General features: G+C 37.7%; 1 protein-coding gene across 7 annotated transcripts in view; it reads left to right on the top strand.

The window, feature by feature from the left end:
* Nucleotides 1–10164, top strand: part of LOC131758453 (PDZ and LIM domain protein 5-like) — a 126711-nt gene extending 116547 nt beyond the window's left edge. For 2 of the 7 annotated variants that reach the window (XM_067035517.1, XM_067035521.1), the window contains exons 6-10: nucleotides 4939–4953; nucleotides 7585–7602; nucleotides 7882–8054; nucleotides 8421–8457; nucleotides 9010–10164. In XM_067035517.1, coding sequence (XP_066891618.1) covers nucleotides 4939–4953; nucleotides 7585–7602; nucleotides 7882–8054; nucleotides 8421–8457; nucleotides 9010–9103 — 337 coding nt within the window. In that variant the 3' untranslated portion in view covers nucleotides 9104–10164. Of the gene's footprint in view, nucleotides 1–1507; nucleotides 1525–4938; nucleotides 4954–7584; nucleotides 7603–7881; nucleotides 8055–8420; nucleotides 8458–9009 lie in introns of all 7 variants that reach the window. The other 5 variants (XM_067035518.1, XM_059066556.2, XM_067035519.1 and 2 more) reach the window with 3 other exon arrangements.
* Nucleotides 10165–19836: the final 9672 nt, after the last annotated feature.

Genomic DNA, 19836 nt, shown 5'->3' on the forward strand with positions numbered 1-19836 from the left:
AAACGTGCAAATACCAAGATGAAATTGTGTTTTATGAGTACAGCTTTGGTGATCAAACTTGAAATGATTTAAAGCTTATTATTTTCCAGCCGAAGCTGTAGGCAGAGGTATGGTTACAGGGTCTCTACAGTGGCTTCTTAATCAGTTGACATGTGGTTATCGAGCACATGCCTGGTGTTCAGCACTGCACAAGATTCAGGACAGAAGGGATTATTACATATTTTGCATCATTAACAAGCAAGTTACTGCTTTGCATTAGTAAACTGAGTGCACTTAAAAATAGCTTAATTTCAGATGTTGTCCAGATGTGTTAGCACAATGAAAACTTGATTAGTCTTGAAAACAAAGTATCTATGAAGTTCTGAGACAGATTTGCAGTGCTTTCTCTTCCTACATTTAGAGCAGAAAAAGCGAAAATGAATCACACATTTTACTATTTACTAGTCGGTGATGTGTCATTTTGAAGAGCAGGTGTTTTGTGATATTGGCGAATGTTATTTCCTGCATCCAGTGTCAAAGTGTTTTCCTGAAATCACTGTCAGCGTTTTTACTAATTATGTGATTATTGAATTTTCCACATTTTTATAGTGTTACAGAAGATCTTCAGCAAAACTCTTTCACAGTTGAGAGTTGTTACTTGTTTTTTAAGAGAGAGTTGTTACTTTTTATGAATTACTTTTTATTTTAAAACTAATACATGCCAGTAACCAAAAATTTAGGAGTTTAGGAGGATGTGAAGTTAAATACATAAGTTATCTTTTTCTTCAAAGGAGGACTGTTAGTTTTTAAGTGATTTATAGGCATCCCACCCAAATTTATCTGGGATTAGTAAACATAAGATGCAAATAAGTGCTTATGAATTATGCATCATTACTGAGAAATAGTTATTCATCCTAATGATGAAATCTAATGATTGTGTTGCTATCTTTATAATATTTCTTAATAATACTATGTTAACATTCCTGTTCCTTCTTTTTTTTTTTTAACATCTTTATTGGAGTATAACTGTTTTACAATAGTGTGTTAGTTTTTCCTTTACAACAAAGTGAATCAGTTATACATATACATATGTTCCCATATCTCTTCCCTCTTGTGTCACCCTCTCTCCCATCCTCCTCTTCTTATAAATAATAATGAACAAGGTACTTCTAAGAAATTTTTAGTCCATCTTGTACATATATGAATTTTTAGTTTTAGCTTACTGTCTTCTTTATTACTCTCCTTACTCTACTTAGAGCAAAATGGAACTTTATATTCCAAACTGGAAAGGAGTCTATTTTACATCAAGTAGTTTAACTGATTTACCTTTTCCCTTTCCGTATGCTCTTGCATTATAATGTGCCACTGCTTTCAAGAGGTAAGTCTTTCATGCATCCTTAATTAATTTTAATTTCATTGGACTGCAGTTTCTTCTAACAGTTCTTATGTGGGATTTTGAAGAACCTGGCCTTGGAAGATACGAAACATGATATTATAGTAATATTTTTAAATGCTTTTCTCTTTACAGAAAACAAAAGTGACAGAGTTAGTATCCACATTACTGGAGAGAAAATATGGTGACTTATATCTGAGTAAACAGCATGAATGCCTGATTTTTGCAAAATTAGGCTAAATTTTGCAAAACAGCTGTAATTTAGAATAACCACATTTGGCCTTTTCAATAAGTTTGGTTTGCATTGCTGTGTTGTGGTGAATTCCTTTATGGTAGTAAATAGTAGTGTTTAACTTTTATCATAAAATACATGTGGGATTTGCTGTGTAATGGTTTAAAAGAGGTAATGTTCGGGGTAATTTGTATCAGTCAAGACTACTAGAAGACAAAGATAAAGATAGAATGTAAAGCATAAACATATGTACCACTAGTGAATAGTACATATAAAACTGAGTTGTTTTCCAGATTCCTATCAAAACCCAATATTTCCCAGGTAAAATCTTGTAAGAACCATTTCGATTTTTCAGCCAGTGATACTGAAAGGTTTAGAACTCTATATATGCAGTTGTGTGTCACTGGATGATAACAAGTTTGTTCACCTTTGCAATTAGTTACGAGAATTAATTACCAGCTTCTTAAGTGTCACAGGGAGTTGGCATAGGCATTGAAAATTACTGTGGTATAACTGCAAAACCTTGCTTTTGTGTCTGTTGGTATTGATGATAAACTAGTGATTACTAGCTTTAAAAATAGATAAAAATCACATTAGGTAAGAACTTAAATTAATTGTGTGTTATGATTATTCTGAGCATGTGCTGAAATTTCCTTATCATCGTACTCTAGAGGAGAATTGGAAATATGGAATATCTATCTTAGACACACTTGAGGGATTAAATATTGAATTATTAGAGCAACTTTATTCCAGTGTGGCTATGATCTCACTAATTGAAGAGTTTCATGTTATAGACACATAAGAATATTGCACAGTGCACTAGAGAAGCATCCCCAAGCCCTGACTTATTGTTTGTCTATTTAAAGTTAAATTCTATACACAAAGATTTTCACTAGTTACTAGATTCCAGTGTAACAATTTGACTTTTTATAAAGGGGAAAAAAATGGGACTTGGAAAAATAAATTTAAGCATTTAGGTTAAATATACATTTTTTTTTAATGCAGATTAAGATTCATTAATTTTTTCATTATTACTAAGCATTGTGCTAGATGTTTTTAAATGCAGTATGTGATTGAATTCTCAAGTGATAGAGCTAAGATTCAAGCCTAGGGTTTTGTTTTGTTTGTTTGTTTGTTTGTTTTTGTTTTTGTGCTGCGCGGGCCTCTCACTGTTGTGGCCTCTCCCATTGCGGAGCACAGGCTCCGGACGCGCAGGCGCAGCGGCCACGGCTCACGGGCCCAGCCGCTCCGCGGCACGTGGGATCCTCCCGGACCGGGGCGCGAACCCGCGTCCCCTGCATCGGCAGGCGGGCTCTCAACCACTGCGCCACCAGGGAAGCCCAAGCCTAAGGTTTTTTGAAGCCACATTTTGGTGTGTCTTGCCAAATTTTTGGTTCTGTCACCTGTTTGTGCCCTGGGCTTATTTCTGTTACTTTGAATTAGTATTTGTTTTTCATGGTTATAGACTTGAGGATAAATTCAGTGAATTGAGGCTACATGAGTGAGTAATGTGCATAAACTACAGTTGGGTTTGATAATACTTTTTTTATGTTGAGTCGCTGGAGGATCTATTCTAACAACAAATCCGTATTTGTATAGTTTCAGAGTGCTTTCCAAAACAAAAACATACACCCTTACAAGAATTCTGAAAGATGGAGAAATTGTAATCCGTTTCCCCATTGAGGAAGAGGAGGCTTCTTGGGGGTTGCAGCTTGTCCAGGCACAGAGGAAGTGGGGGCCGTAGCTAGGGTGAAAGGCCACGTCATCCGACTTGTCACGTTGGCACAAATGCCACTGTGGTGTATGATGGGCTATTCCACTTGGGCACATTTTCTAAAATTCATGAAAATATCTGTTCAGAGTATTAAAATTGGCATCTTTATGTTTTAACCAATCAACCCTCTGCTGGCTACCCCATACCCCATCATAGAATATTTCCCCCCAACTTCATCTTGACGTAAAACTTCTTCTCTAAATTTTAAAGTGTTTAAATATATATCTAAGATTTTATTCTGAGGTTATTCAGAGGAGGTTATTTTGAAAAACATTCCCTACTATTTAAAATAGCAAGGCAGAGGAGAGAATGCTTTGCATTATGGTTTAAAGAAGAATAAATACCCATAAATTACTGAGATTAACTTAATCCTGCGTCTCATCCCCACTCAGCAAAACTCAGCCCTTTATTGAGTTAATGAAACTGACTTTGACGCGTGGAAATACCGCTTAGCTACAATGCACAGTCTTAGTATTCAAACTGGTAGGCAGTTTTTCTCACTGCGTTTATAATGAGTAATTAGTTACTCTGACTAAACATCGTTGTGGTAGGATTGATTCAACAATGCGTAGAGAAGCCATATAGCGTTTTATACTTTCATCGTCTCTATACATAATAGAATGTGAATATATTTTTAATGATTTTATGCTTAATAGGCTATATGAATGGATTATGTCTTTCCTCTTTAGATGTTATTAACCTAGTTCTTTTATCATATCAAACATGCCTTTCTGGGAAATAATTAGGTAGCTGATAACACAGAACTCTGGAGTTCCTACAAGTGAGCTCTAAACTTCCTGGAATTTGCTTCTGAATGAGGGCAGTGGTCATGATGGACAGGGGAGAGTATGAAAATTGAGTAATAGACTATTATTTATGACCCACTGCTTCATATATTTTCCATCATAATCACTTCATTTTAAAAAATAGGAGAAAATTTTCAGATAGCATATTATTCCTTTAGAATGTATGGCTCAGGATAATTTATGTGAGAAGATTACACTTGCTATTAGTAATGTATACTTCTTATATTATGTGAGACTGAAAGATTTTCTCTTAGTCTGCTCTGATTTTAAAAGTGATTCTAAAATGATCTGTTTCTATATCTTACATCTAATTTATATTTTAATCTCTGCCTTTTGTTAGGAACCATGGTAGGAATTTGGATTCACTCTAAAATAAATATTATAAAAACCTAGAAAGAAATTTTAAATAGTGAATCTTTCTTGGTATTAGTAACTTGAGACTTCAACTAGCATTAATATATAAAATATTTTTCAGTGTTTTTTGGAAACAAACAAACACAGATAAAACTGTTCTCCAAATAATAACAGTGTAACAGAATTTTGACTAACACTTGTTCATTTTTGTTTGTCTGCATTTATGTGATTATTTTGAAGCATGAGCTTTGGTGTAATGTCTTCATTGTTTTGAATTTTGTTATTTCATTTTTTCTTCTTTTTCTTCTTTTTTTGGCCTCATATTTGTTGCCCATCATCGTGGGAACATCACTTCTCTTCTCTATCACATCTTTCTGTGTGTGTGTTATTCCTCGTTCAGTAACCCTGGCACTGTGTAAGTACCTCATCCGTGGTTTCTTTTCCAATTTTCATCATTGTCTCTCTGCAACTTTTCATCTGGCTTTCAACTTAACACCATCACCAAATTTTGTTAGTCTCTTCTCATTGCTTAGAATTTTCAAATATATTAGGAGCCTAGGAAACTTGTTTTTCATGCTAGAGAGCTTCGTGTGAAATAGTGGGTGTGTTTAGAAAACCCACGCTTCTGCAGTGGAAAAACTTAGTAATCTAAACCTTCAGAAAGATCGATTATTATTATAGACAGTATAGACTGGAGTTAGAGATATGGTTGGGGCCTCCCTTGTTTAATATTGTTTAAAATTTTGAATAAATTTGCTAATTTTGAATGTCTGCATTTTGAAATAAATTGTTTGCTCTTGATAGTTGAATTTGTATTCTATCCCAAATACATTTTGAAAAATCAAACTATTGAGATTATTCCTTTCTTTAACCATAGTCATGAGAGTTTCAAAGCCAGTAAATGTTTAGAAACTTTCTATCACTTGATACAGCCCTTAAGCTGTGGTGAATGTCACAAAAGAGTCTAAGACGTACTATACTTTTCACAAGTGTGTTGTGGCTAAAAAATATTCTTAAGTGGTGACATTTTATTAATCTGTGTCTTAGCTTAACACTGTTTTTTTGTATTTTTATAGTCCAAACCTTTTATAGAGGATAAAATAGTCTTATAGTTGAAACTGGCATCATTTAAGAGTAAACACTTACTGACTATAGAGATATTTAAAACTATAAGTTTAGTAGCTTAAATATAAAGTTTTCCAAGTAATTGCATAAGGTAAAGTGTTGTCTGTTTAGGAATCTGCCAAAGACAGTGTATTTATGAAATAGTGTTTGTCTATTATTTTCTAATTAAAGAAAATTGTGTCTATTTTAAAAGGGGTTAGGAGGTTTTGTTCAATATCAGTAAAAGGCATTTTAGGTATTTCACTTCTGGAATATTAAAATTTTATCATAAATAATAATTTGAATTACTATTAAAATATACTATTAAATATACCATTAAATAGTATTAAAATACTATTATTAGTATTATGTGTAAATACTATTGATTCTGTTCTTTATATATATGATGACTTGTAGTCTCAGAACACGCATTGCAAATAATTTTTCTAGTAATCAGAAAAGAACACATTATGTTACTTTGTGTTAGTTAGTGTGGAAAGCACTTTACATACTTTACCTACCCTATTTATTCCTCAAAACAACCCTTAGTTGTTACATGCAATCCCCATTTCTCAGGTGGTAAAAATCAAGACTTGGAGAAGTTAAATGACTTGCATAAAATACACGCTGAATGGAGGATGTATGCTTAGAACTCCTACCTGTCTGACTGCAAAGCTAGTGTTAACGTTAATTCTATCATGTCACTGGGCAAAAACTCTTCTCGTGTACTGAGACAGTTTTTGGTTTTGTTTTTTTGCGGTACGCGGGCCTCTCACTGTCGTGGCCTCTCCCGTTGCGGAGCACAGGCTCCGGACGCGCAGGCGCAGCGGACACGGCTCACGGGCCCAGCCGCTCCGCGGCACGTGGGATCCTTCCCGGACCGGGGCACGAACCCGCGTCCCCTGCATCGGCAGGCGGACTCTCAACCACTGCGCCACCAGGGAAGCCCCTGAGACAGTTTTTGATGGTGTCCCTATTAAAATGACAGCAGTCACGTAGCATTCTGATAGCAACGTGATTTTTTAGCAGTGAGTTAACCTAGCAGGTGTTGCCACACACATCTGGCACTCGTAGGATACTTTCTCTGCTTGGATCTTGTGCCAGTTGTCTGCTAGGCCAGGCTCAGGTTCCTTCTTCTCTTCTGAAACGAAACTCATAACTTAGTTTGCATTTATCCTATTTGGGGGGCGGGGTTGAGAAGGGAAGAGTATTTATAAAGTTACCTAGATCTTAGGTTAAAGTGTTACGATAATGTACATTGTAAATTCTGTAATATTGGTATTTATGCTTTCTTGATAGAAAAATGAATAGTCTTAGCAAACTCAAAGTTCTTGAACTCTGTAGTTTACACCTCCCTTTCACATATATTATTTCATTTAATCCTGAGAACAGTGCTACTTTATATGTGATATTCTTATAAATGAAAAAACTGAGGCTCAGTGAGATTGACTGGTCAAAAGTCATAGAGCCACAATTCATATCTTGGTCTTTTGATAAATATTTCATTGGTTTCTGTTAGACCACAGCTCTTTACAGCAGTGATCCTGCACCCAACTTTATTTAGGGTTAGGGATATCTGTACACATAAATGAGAATACTGTAGAAAATAAGTTCTGACCCTTTTCAAAATTGTGTTTGGAATTGTTGGTTTAGCCTGTACTAAACCATTCATGGCTCCTGTGCCCGGTGAAGAAATGATCATTTAATTTTGTGAAAGCCAACGTATTTTAGCAGCATACGGGTATTTAACAGTGGTTGTAGATGTAGTCCATATCTGCTTCATTAGCCGTAAGATGAACAATACCAGTAATTTTGAATTGTTTGATTTTAATTACTGTGGACTTTGCAATCTCTTGTTATTTTTCTTCTTTTCTTATTCTTTTCTTTTCCTTTTCTTCATGTTGAAATCTCTCTTCCGCTGCCTTCTTCTGTCAATTAAAAGGAAAATCCTACCCAAACGGTAACCTTTCTGTTGAATAGCCATCTATACTATTATTTTATATTAGCATATAAGTACCTTTTTTTAAACTAATTTTAAAAAATAACCTAGTCTACTCTATTTTAGAAGGATGCTTTCTTTTTTTAAGAAAAATTGTTACTGAGTATACTTGAAAAAGCAAAATACACAAAAGGAGCATTGAGGATTAAATGTATAAGTTATAAATAATATGGGAGAAGACATTTTGTCCTTAACATAATTATAAATATTTTAATCCTTTTTTTTCCTTTTTAACCCTAGCCCACCAAGAAAACACATTATGGATCGTTATACAGAGTTTTATCACATACCTACTCACAGTGATGCCAGTAAGAAGAGACTGATTGAAGATACTGAAGACTGGCGTCCAAGGACTGGAACGACTCAGTCTCGCTCTTTCCGAATCCTCGCCCAGATAACTGGGACTGAACGTAGTAAGTGAATACGTAGGGATTCTAATGGATGAATATTTCTCTGCCACAGAGAGTGCCATTTAGACTGAGGGACAGTTATTGGAAAATAGTAATTTTCCTGAGACAGTTTGCTTTTAAATTATGCCATGCATAGTGGTACTGTAAATAAGCAACCAGCCCAGGAGAGTGACATTGAAAAGCGTAGCAGTGGTAGTAGTCGTAGTACTGACTGTAGCGTATAGCCAATGCCAACGTGATAAGGAACTTTTTTAGCAGCTCTGTGTAACTTGACCATTTGGTATTAATCAATACAGGTAATTGCTTAAGTGATTTTAAAGTTTAAAAAAAAAAGCAAACTGACATTGGATATTGCTTATTTTATTTCAGTGAAAGAATCTGAAACTGATAATACAAAGAAGGCAAAGTAAGTTGTCCTTTCTTTTGGTAAATTGAATGCTTTCCTTTTATGAATGATCTCAATTTGTGTTTTTTCACCTTTTCAAGTGAATGGTATGGCATTTTTGTCTTTGCACCTAGGAGCTAAGCTTAACTTTGGTGCCTTTTGTGGGACTGAAACGTACAACTTAACAGATTTTTAAATTAGTTGATGCTGTCTGAATTTTTTGTCTGCGGCTTGTTTTCTTCAGTATTGAAGTGAGTGGGCAGGAGGGTGTATCTGGGGGCGCTTTGCTAACACTACAGATGTTTGTGAATGAGTTCATGTGTTGTCTTGCAGTCGCTTTGTTTGGGGAATAAAAATGGACGTTTCCAAGAGGGCTCTATAGATTAATTTCTGTACTTCGAAACATGCTCTACCCTTGAAATCTTCGCTGTTAAACGAAACAGCTCTGTGAAATTAAGCTTTTGGAAGGCACGTTTTCTGCATGGTGATCTAAGTGTAGAAACCTTTTCTTTCTCTTTCTTGTGACTCTTCTATCACTCTCTTTTCTTCTTTCTTTTCTTTTTATTTCCGCAGGGAAAAGACACCCCTTCACGTCTTTAGTCCCAAATACACAAAATTACGTGACTGGCACCACGAAGTTTCAGCACGCGCTCTTAACGTACAGTGATTTATGAACCTTGCCCCAAGAGCAGCCAGCACATGCCTTTTCGTTCCCTTTTTCTTTTCCTCCAACTTCATAGCAAAATCCGTATTAAATTTGCCTTATGAAAGACAAAATAGAATCTTTTCTATACTTCTCTAACCATTTCCTGCCGTTGTGAAAACGAGGAGGATGAACACGTTTTGTGCTAGTTGGTAGGTCACAAATGTTAAACCGAGAGAGCGAAGTAAGGAGCCAGATTGATTCAGTGGGTTTACATCTGTTTTTATTGTTGTTATAGGAGTAACCTTGGAAAAGGAATTCTTTTCGTAAGTGGAATCTGGTTGGTTGGTTGAAGCAGAGGTGGATGAGCAAATAATGTCCTTGTCTAGTTTGGAAAATCCTTCCTTTATGTTACTGCATTTCTCAAGGTTACTTTATTGTAAAGCTCATTATTACGTAATGTTCAAAGTGGGCTGTAAACGCTTCTAAGTAAGCAAATATGAGGAGGCAAGATAAAAGAGAAATGATTTTGTTAGAATCGAGTTCATTACAGATTTGGGTATTTTTGTAAAGCAGAAACTATTGAGGATGACTGTCTGAGGAGCAGGAGGGCCCAGATTTGGCTCCCAAAAAAGGAAAGAAGAGAATTCTGCCCCTGTTTGCAATGGGGAAATAATAGTGTTCGTTTGGTTTCGTTAGTTTTAAAAATCCTATTTTCTACCAAAGGAATTATTTCTAAGCTGGTGGATGTGTTTAGGTTATAGACAACTTCTAGGTATTAGCTAGTAAGTTGTAGAAAAGATAGCTTTGCTTTATTTCTAAATCAGGGGAAATGAACATAAAATAAATCGCAATATGAATGATTCTTTATGCAACATCAGAGAAATATTTTACTTAGTGATATAAACTATTATGCATTGTTGCTGTTCCAAGGAAGCTCTGTTTTAGGCTTTATATGCAAGCTAAATATCTGACCAGAAATGCTTTCTGTCTTGTAATATAATGTATTATATATTAGATTAAATTCAATAATAAATGCATTTTGAAGTTTGGAAAAGTATTGTAATAAAGTTGCCTTTAACTTAGCTTTGTAGTTTTCTGTTTCCTTGAAGCTAGTAACAAGCCTTCCAAGACGTACATTATCCCTTGGGTGAAATAAATAATTCTCCTGACATTTAATTTGGACAACGTTTTTAATTTTGTGAGGTTGCTAAAATGTGAGTGTGAAATATGACAAAGATCCATATTTTTTTTCCTGCATTGTTTCATTATTTTACATAACATCTTATGTGAGTAGCAGGTAAGATCGGTTAGACTGGGGCACAACATAGAATGAGGCTTTGTGTGAAAATTATTACTGAAGCATCTTTGCTTGCACTCAAGGTTCCGTTTTTATTTTTCCAGGTTTTCTTGATTGTAATGTCACTGTAGAGTAGGAAAACTGCCTGATAATTTTGAGAAACTAACATTAATTTCAGTTAGTGATTACTATTTAAAATTTGGCAGGCCAAATGCATTTTTTCAAATAATTCTAGGATTTATCTATGTTCATTTTTACTTTACAATATATTATGATGTCTTTCTTTTAATTTTATCAGTGCTTTTTCCAGATGCTCCTTATGATTTTATGTTTCTGACATCAATCCCGGTTAGCCCTGTGTCTCTGGCCTCTGTAAGAAAATCTATTTACTTACACCAGCTTTTCCTACACGCTTTAATTCTTCATTGATCTCAAAAGATGATGCTTAAAAGAAGAATCAGTCAAATCCTCATGAAAATAAATGGTCTGGGTAGAGTAAACATGGTATTTTACACCAAGAACCAAATTTCTAGAATAACTTCAGAGTTGAGAGAAAGAAAGAGCGTTTTAGGGCTTCCCTGGTGGCGCAGTGGTTGAGAATCCGCCTGCCGATGCAGGGGACACGGGTTCGTGCCCTGGTCCGGGAAGATCCCACATGCCGCAGAGCAACTAAGCGCGTGAGCCATGGCCTCTAGGCCTGCGCGTCCGCAGCCTGTGCTCTGCAACGGGAGAGGCCACAACAGTGAGAGGCCCACATACCGAAAAAAAAAAAAAAAGAAAGAGCGTTTTAGGTAAATAAAAGAATTTTTCCTTAATAAAGACAAGAGAACGTATGTATGCATGTATGTAGAGCTTTATAACTTGAAATAGGTGCAGTTGAAAATAGGAGTTGAATACCTTGCCTAATTAAAGATAAGATACTTGATGTCTTACTGAAAGCATAGATCTAGATAAATGGAATGGTCCACATTTGAGCATGAGGGTAAATGGTCAGCCAGGATCACAAAGGACGGTCCATTTGACCCTGTCAGAGGATGACTTCCTGTGCTCAGTTAACCTCCTGGGACATCTTATAGCCCAAGCCTAAAAGCTAGCCAAAAATTATAAAAGCTTCTTGCAAAAATATTGTTGTAAGTCTAGTGACCTAATTTATAACTTGTTTTTGTTTGTCTCTCTTATATAGACTTTCTTTATCACAGGCTTGTTTTTCATGGAAAATTAGAAAGTTACTCTTCAGAGCTTTCAACAGTTTTTTTCGTATACTATTTTACCAGCCAGAAGATAGAATGTCTCCCACACAGTCAGTCTTTTTGCTACTTGAAAAACAGTTACCTCTGGAAACAGAAACCTACTCCTTTTGTAAGTCATCATGCTCTTTAGGAAGACTCAGGTAAAAAACGTCCTAGAGAGCTTGTTTAATAAAAACTGTGACGTTACGAAAGAGAGTAGCAGTCCCTTCTTTTATTCATTTTTTTTCTGAAATATAGGATGAGTCCATTTCCCAAGACAAATAATTTTGCAGTTGTTGTGTTGCTGATGTGTATTTAAAATCTTATAAATTGTGAATATTCATTTGTTACCTGCATTCATTCTTTCACATGAATAATTACTGAATGCTTAAATTCCAGGGACTGATGTGTGCTAGGGATTCAGAAGAATAGCATCTCAATATATAAACAAGATAATGTACGATAATTGTGTTGGGGCTTCCCTGGTGGCGCAGTGGTTGAGAGTCCGCCTGCCGATGCAGGAGACACGGGTTCGTGCCCTGGTCCGGGAAGATCCCACATGCCGCGGAGCAACTAAGCCCGTGAGCCATGGCCGCTGGGCCTGTGCGTCCGGAGCCTGTGCTCCGCAACGGGAGAGGCCACAGCAGTAAGAGGCCCGCATACAGCAAAAAAAAAAAAAAAAAAAAAAAAAAGATAATTGTGTTGTCAAGATAATAAAATAAGTTAATATAAAGGAAGTTTGGCTTAGGTAGGGTGGGATTACTTAGATTGTGTGGATTTCTGAGGAGATGACCTTAATGCCGTCACCTGAGGGAGGAAAAGGGGTCAACCGTGTGCTGGCTTTGGGGTGAGTGCTCAAGGCGGAGGAAGCGAACGTGGGAACCCCGAAGTGGAAAGGAGCGTGGCGCGTTCAGAGCCAAAAGGACGGTGTGGCCAAAATGTGCCACGTGAAGGGAAGCATGATCCAAAAACAGAACGCTTAACGTGTACACGCAAATAATATACGTTCGCGGTACTGTCCACAGCATTTTAAATGGGAAGTTGTCTAATTACCATATCTAACCCCCTTCAAGTAAAATTAGAAAATGAAGAATTGGGGAGGTTATCAACTTGCTAAATAAAGTATGCCCACCTAGTTAGTGACAGCCCTGGGCATAATGATCAATTTAACGCTTTTCCCATTGAGACCCACCGAAGTCCTAGAAATGTCGTAGATGTTGGGAACATATTTGTAGGGAACAGACTGCCCCTCAAACACACGTGAAGTCACTCAAGAACAAAACTTCCATGTGTAGAAATGTGACGTGCAATGCTCTCTTCATAATTTAGCGACGGATTTGACAATTTAGTCTTCTCTATGAAAACCTGTCTTGGTGTTCACATGTCACCTCAGCCCCAGCCACCCACCCCCTCCTCCAAGGCCGCAGTCTGCCCGCATGCAGTGAACTGCGGGGCGGGGAGGGCGGGGAGGCAGCCTGGCCGCTGTCCGGCTGGCTGACTGGGGAGGACCGTGCCGGCTCTGTTGGGTCCTGGTTTGGACCTCGGTTGCATCCATTCTCTTCAGCCTGGGCCTTGTCTTCACCTTCTCATCATGCTCGCTGTCTGGGACACTTCTCAGCCCTTCTCCTACATTTTGAAACCAGATCACAGACACCATTTAGGGAGATCGTTAAAGTGAGAGGTCAGTTTAGGGTAGCCTGAAACGTGTATGGAAGTCAAAGGAAAGACACTTTTCTTTCCCTCAAGTAAAGGATGTTTGTCGATTCCATCAGAAGCACCCTGCGAGTAATGAGTAGGTAAAGGTATTTCTATTATAAATAACTTTTGTTTCCTACCTTGGCATTTGTAGGGTTTGTTCTTTATCCTTGCAATAAAGCAAGTTTACTGGCAAAAAAAAAAGAAAGAAAAAAGAAAGAAATCAAATATAATCAGGGCTCTATGAATGAATGAAGAAGCTTCAAGACAGAAAATTAAGATTAACGGAACAAATGTGATAAGATCGTGTAACTGGTGAGCGACAGGATAAGTTCTGTACACAGTAATTTTCCATATGCCATTTTTAGCATCACATGTGTTAGTCATTTAATGGGTCATGTAATACGTTTTATTTGAGCACCTCTGCCATTTCCTTCACATCTTTAAAAGTTTACCTCTAGTTCTTCTCTCCTGGGGGAGGCGCTGCTGCTGAGCGACCTTTGGAAATGTGTAAGGGGATATTACAGATCTTACAGGGTCAGGGGGGAGCTACTGGGGGACCAGGGGGACCAACCCTCTTGCAGTGCTCTGAGTAATCTCACGGGATCAAGTGTCATCTGCCCAAACGGCCAGTGCTGCGCCCCGGAGGATGCGGGCCGAGCACAGATGCTCCCTTGCTCCAGCTCCTCTGCTGCCTCCTGAGCCCATTGCCTGCACATCCTTTCCCGCAGCACCCCACCCCCACCCCCCTACCCCACTCCAGCCCCGCCCCAACCCCCATCCCCAACCCGCCCCAGCCCAGCCCAACCCCAGCCCCAGCCACACCCCCACGGCGGAAAGAGTCTCACTTCTGAAGTAGCAGTTGTGCCGTTTTTACCACTCTCTGGCACCTTCATTTCTAATTTGTACTGTGGATACTTGTCTGCGTGTCCTAAATCTCCCAACTAGAGTACAACCTCCTTGAATACCAGAGTCTCGGTGTAATAAATTAGGAGGAAAAGGCATTCTAACAGGCATGCTCTTTCTTTCTAGATGTTTATACACAAATATATATGTAAATATACCATAAAAATATAAATATTTACGTATGTAAATACAGTTACCCCCTGAACACAGGCCAATCCCCTGTACAGTCAAAAATCCACATGTAGGGCTTCCCTGGTTGCGCAGTGGTTGTGAGTCCGCCTGCCGATGCAGGGGACACGGGTTCGTGCCCTGGTCCGGGAGGATCCCACGTGCCGCGGAGCGGCTGGGCCCGTGAGCCGTGGCCGCTGAGCCTGCGCGTCCGGAGCCTGTGCTCCACAAAGGGAGAGGCCACAACAGTGAGAGGCCCGCGTACCACAAAAAAAAAAAAAAAAAAAAAATCCACACATAACTTTACAGTCGGCCCTCCTTCTCTGTGGTTCCACACACGTGGATTCAACCAAGCATGGATAGTGTAAAACTATAGTACGCATTTAGTGAAAAAAATCCACGTGTAAGTGGACCAGTGCAGTTCAAACCTGTGTTCTTCAAGGGTCAGCTGTATATAAATATACAAATTCAGTTTGAAGGTAGGTGTTAGGAGTGTAAGCCTCATGTCTAGTGAACTACTTCTTAAATTACAAACATTCTGTATTAGTCAGCTGAGGCTGCCATAACAAGATACCCAAACTTGATGGCTTAAAAAAGAGAAATTTATTTTCTCCCAGCCCTAGAAGCTAGACATCTAAGACCGAGGTGCTCGCAGAGGTAGGTTTCTGGTGAGGCCTGCCTGGCTTGCAGATGGCCAGGTTCTCTCTCGCTGTGTCCTCACATGGCCTTTCCTCGAAGAGCTCCGGTGTCTGTCTGTTCCCCTCCTTCAAGGACACCAGTCATTTTGGATTAGGGCCTCAACCGTTATGACCTCATTTAACCTTAATTACCTCTTTATAAGCCCTGTCTCAAAAATACTGTTGCATTAAGGGTTAGGGCTCCAACATGTATCTGGGGGAGGGACACAATTCAGTCCATAATACACACCAGCTACCTTTCTGTATTGATATTCATTTTGGCAGATGAACATTTAAGAAAAAGTTTTTCTGCAGTAGAGTCACTGACTTAGACCCAGTTGAAAGTAGCATTGTTACCTCTGTTGTGGTGCATCCTTTTCTAATTTGGTGACAGGTATTTGTCTCCATGTCCTGTATCCTAAACTAGAGTATAAGCTCTTTTAACCGAAGTTGTTATATTCTTCACCACCCCCCACCCCCACATTTGGTTCTAATTAGCACTTACTAATGGTCCCAATTGTATATAATTGCATATTTCTCCAATTCCCTAATTGTTAAATTTTAGGGAGATTGTTTACGATATGGTCTATGTAACTTTAAATTGAATAAAACTTCAACATAAGGTCAAAATTTCAGAAAAACATCAAGGCATTAATATCTATAGTGAAGGTGGAGTAGAATCATACCTAAGCTGCTTGAAAGGAGAACTGTGCTCTGTACAATCTAACTGGCAAAAGTTGATGCTTTTCCCTTGGTATTATCTGTTGAATAGTTGTGGAAGATATATATATATATTTTTTTAATTAAATGAATGTTTGTTCCTTAATCCATCTTCCTTTGTGTTTTTGTCTGTTTTAACATGAATAGCTCAGTGACTCCTGTGAGGTGACAATACCTGACTAATTTTACAAATGAAATGCTTAGTGCTCTGATTGGAACAACCAACAGAAATTTTTGTCATTACTAAGGAAACATTTAAAGTTAAGAGTCTAATCTAAAACATTGATTAAAAAGAAACAGCTGTTCCTGCAGCTTGTAGACCCTCAGGCTACAAGTCATTTGGAGTTGGCTGGACTATGGAAAACTCTGAAAGTTACAGCTGCTGACCCATCCAAAAGAACATAGAACCCCTGACCTGATTGGATGGATTTTCCTACCAGCATGGATGCGACCCATTCTACAATCTTCTTAACTGGTGAGTCATCCACTAGAGGGCAGAGAGCAGAAGCAAGAAGAACTACAGTCCTGCAGCCTATGGAACAAAAACCACATTCACAGAAAGATAGACAAGATGAAGAGGCAGAGGGCTATGTACCAGATGAAGGAACAAGATAAAACCCCAGAAAAACAATTAAATGAAGTGGAGATAGGCAACCTTCCAGGAAAAGAATTCAGAATAATGATAGTGAAGATGATCCAGGACCTAGGAAAAAGAATGGAAGCAAAGATTGATAAAGATGCAAGAAATGTTTAACAAAGACCTAGAAGAATTAAAGAACAAACAAACAGAGATGAACAGCACAATAACTGAAATGAAAACTACACTAGAAGGAATCAATAGCAGAATAACTGAGGCAGAAGAATGGATAAGTGACCTGGAAGACAGAATGGTGGAATTCACTGCTGCGGAACAGAATAAAGAAAAAAGAATGAAAAGAAAAGAAGACAGCCTAAGAGAACTCTGGAACAACATTAAATGCAACAACATTCACGTTATAGGGGTCGCAGAAGGAGAAGAGAGAGAGAAAGGACCAGAGGAAATATTTGTAGACATTATAGTCGAAAACTTCGCTAACATGGGAAAGGAAATAGCCACCCAAGTCCAGAAAGCGCAGCGAGTCCCATACAGGATAAACTCAAGGAGAAACACGCCGAGACACATAGTAATCAAATTGGCAAAAATTAAAGACAAAGAAAAATTATTGAAAGCAGCAAGGGAAAACTGAGAAATAACTTACAAGGGAACTCCCATAAGATTAACAGCCGATTTCTCAGCAGAAAATCTACAAGCCACAAGGGAGTGGCATGATATACTTAAAGTGACGAAAGGGAAGAATCTACAACCAAGATTACTCTACCTGGCAAGGATCTCATTCAGATTCAATGGAGAAATCAAAAGCTTTACAGACAAGCAAAAGCTAAGAGAATTCAACACCACCAAACCACCTATACAACAAATGCTAAAGGAACTTCTCTAAGTGGGGAACACGAGAAGAAAAGGACCTACAAAAACAAACCCAAAACAATTAAGAAAATGGTCATAGGAACATACATATCGATAATTACCTTAACGTGAATGGATTAAATGCTCCAACCAAAAGACACAGGCTTGCTGAATGGATACAAAAACAAGATCCATATATATGCTGTCTACAGCGGACCCACTTCAGACCTAGGGACACATACAGACTGAAAGTGAGGGGATGGAAAAAGATATTCCATGCAAATGGAAATCAGAAGAAAGCTGCAGTAGCAATTCTCATATCAGACAAAATAAACTTTAAAGACTATTATAAGAGACAAAGAAGGACACTACATAGTGATCAAGGGATCAATCCATGGAGAAGATATAACAATTGTAAATATTTATGCACCCAACATAGGAGCACCTCAATACATAAGGCAACTGCTAACAGCTATAAAAGAAGAAATCGACAGTAACAGTAATAGTGGGGGACTTTAACACCTCACTAATACCAATGGACAGATCATCCAAAATGAAAATAAATAAGGAAACAGAAACTTTAAATGACACAATAGACTAGGTAGATTTAATTGATATTTATAGGACATTCCATCCAAAAACAGCAGATTACACTTGCTTCTCAAGTGCGCACGGAACATTCTCCAGGATAGATCACATCTTGGGTCGCAAATCAAGCCTCAGTAAATTTAGAAAAATTGAAATCATATCAAGCATCTTTTCTGACCACAACGCTATGAGACCAGATATCAATTACAGGAAAAGATCTGTAAAAAATGCAAACACATGGAGGCTAAACAATACACTACTTAATAACGAAGTGATCACTGAAGAAATCAAAGAGGAAATCAAAAACTACTTAGAAACAAATGACAATGGAGACACGACGACCCAAAACCTATGGGATGCAGCAAAAGCAGTTCTAAGAGGGAAATTTATTGCTATACAAGCCTACCTCAATAAAGAAGAAAAATCTCAAACAGTGTAACCTTACACCTAAAGGAACTAGAGAGAGAAGAACAAACAAAACCCAAAGTTAGCAGAAGGAAAGAAATCATAAAAATCAGGTCAGAAATAAATGAAATAGAAACAAAACAATAGCAAAGATCAATAAAACTAAAAGCTGGTTCTATGAGAAAAACAAAGTTGATAAACCTTTAGCCAGACTCGTCAAGAAAAAGAGGGAGAGGACTCAAATCAATAAAATTAGAAGTGAAAAAGGAGAAGTTACAACAGACACCGCAGAAATACAAAGCATCCTAAGAGACTACTACAAGCAACTCTATGCCAATAAAATGGACAACCTGGAAGAAATGAACAAATTCTTAGAAATGTATAACCTTCCAAGACTGAACCAGGAAGAAATAGAAAATATGAACAGACCAATCACAAGTAATGAAATTGAAACTGTGATTAAAAATCTTCCAACAAACAAAAGTCTGGGACCATATGGCTTCACAGGTGAATTCTATCAAACATTTAGAGAAGAGCTAACACCCATCCTTCTCAAACTCTTCCAAAAAATTGCAGGCGAAGGAACACTCCCAAAGTCATTCTATGAGGCCACCATCACCCTGATACCAAAACCAGACAAAGATACTATAAAAAAATATTACAGACCAATATCACTGATGAATATAGATGCAAAAATCCTCAACAAAATACTAGCAAACAGAATCCAACAACACATTAAAAGGATCATACACCATGATCAAGTGGGATTTATCCCAGGGATGCAAGTATTCTTCAATATATGCAAATGAATCAATGTGATACACCATATTAAATGAAGAATAAGAACCATATGAGCATCTCAATAGATGCAGAAAAAGCTTTTGACAAAATTCAACACCCATTTATGATAAAAACCCTCCAGAAAGTGGGCATAGAGGGAACCTACCTCAACATAATAAAGGCAAACCCACAGCAAACATCATTCTCAATGGGGAAAAATGGAAAGCATTTCCTCTAAGGTCAGGAACAAGACAAGGATGTGCACTCTCACCACTATTATTCAACATAGTCTTGGAAGTCCTAGCCACAACAATCAGAGAAGAAAAATAAATAAAAGGAATACAAATTGGAAAAGAAGTGAAACTGTTACTGTTTGCAGATGACATGATACTATACATAGAGAATCCTAAAGATGCCACCAGAAAACTACTAGAGCTAATCAATGAATTTGGTAAAGTTGCAGGATACAAAATTAATGCACAGAAATCTCTTGCACTCCTCTTCACTAACGATGAAAAATCTCAAAGAGAAATTATGGAAACACTCCCATTTAGTATTGCAACAAAAAGAATAAAATACTTAGGAATAAACCTACCTAGGGAGACAAAAGACCCGTATGCAGAAAACTATAAGACACTGATGAAAGAAATTAAAGATGATACCAACAGATGGAGAGATATACAATGTTCTTGGATTGGAAGAATCAATATTGTGAAAGTGACTATACCACCCAAAGCAATCTACAGATTCAATGCAATCCCTATCAAATTACCAATGACATTTTTTACAGATCTAGAACAAATCATCTTAAAATTTGTATGGAGACACAGAAGACCCGGAATAGC

This window comes from Kogia breviceps, chromosome 6, assembly GCF_026419965.1.
Source record: "Kogia breviceps isolate mKogBre1 chromosome 6, mKogBre1 haplotype 1, whole genome shotgun sequence".
NCBI lineage: Eukaryota > Metazoa > Chordata > Mammalia > Artiodactyla > Physeteridae > Kogia > Kogia breviceps.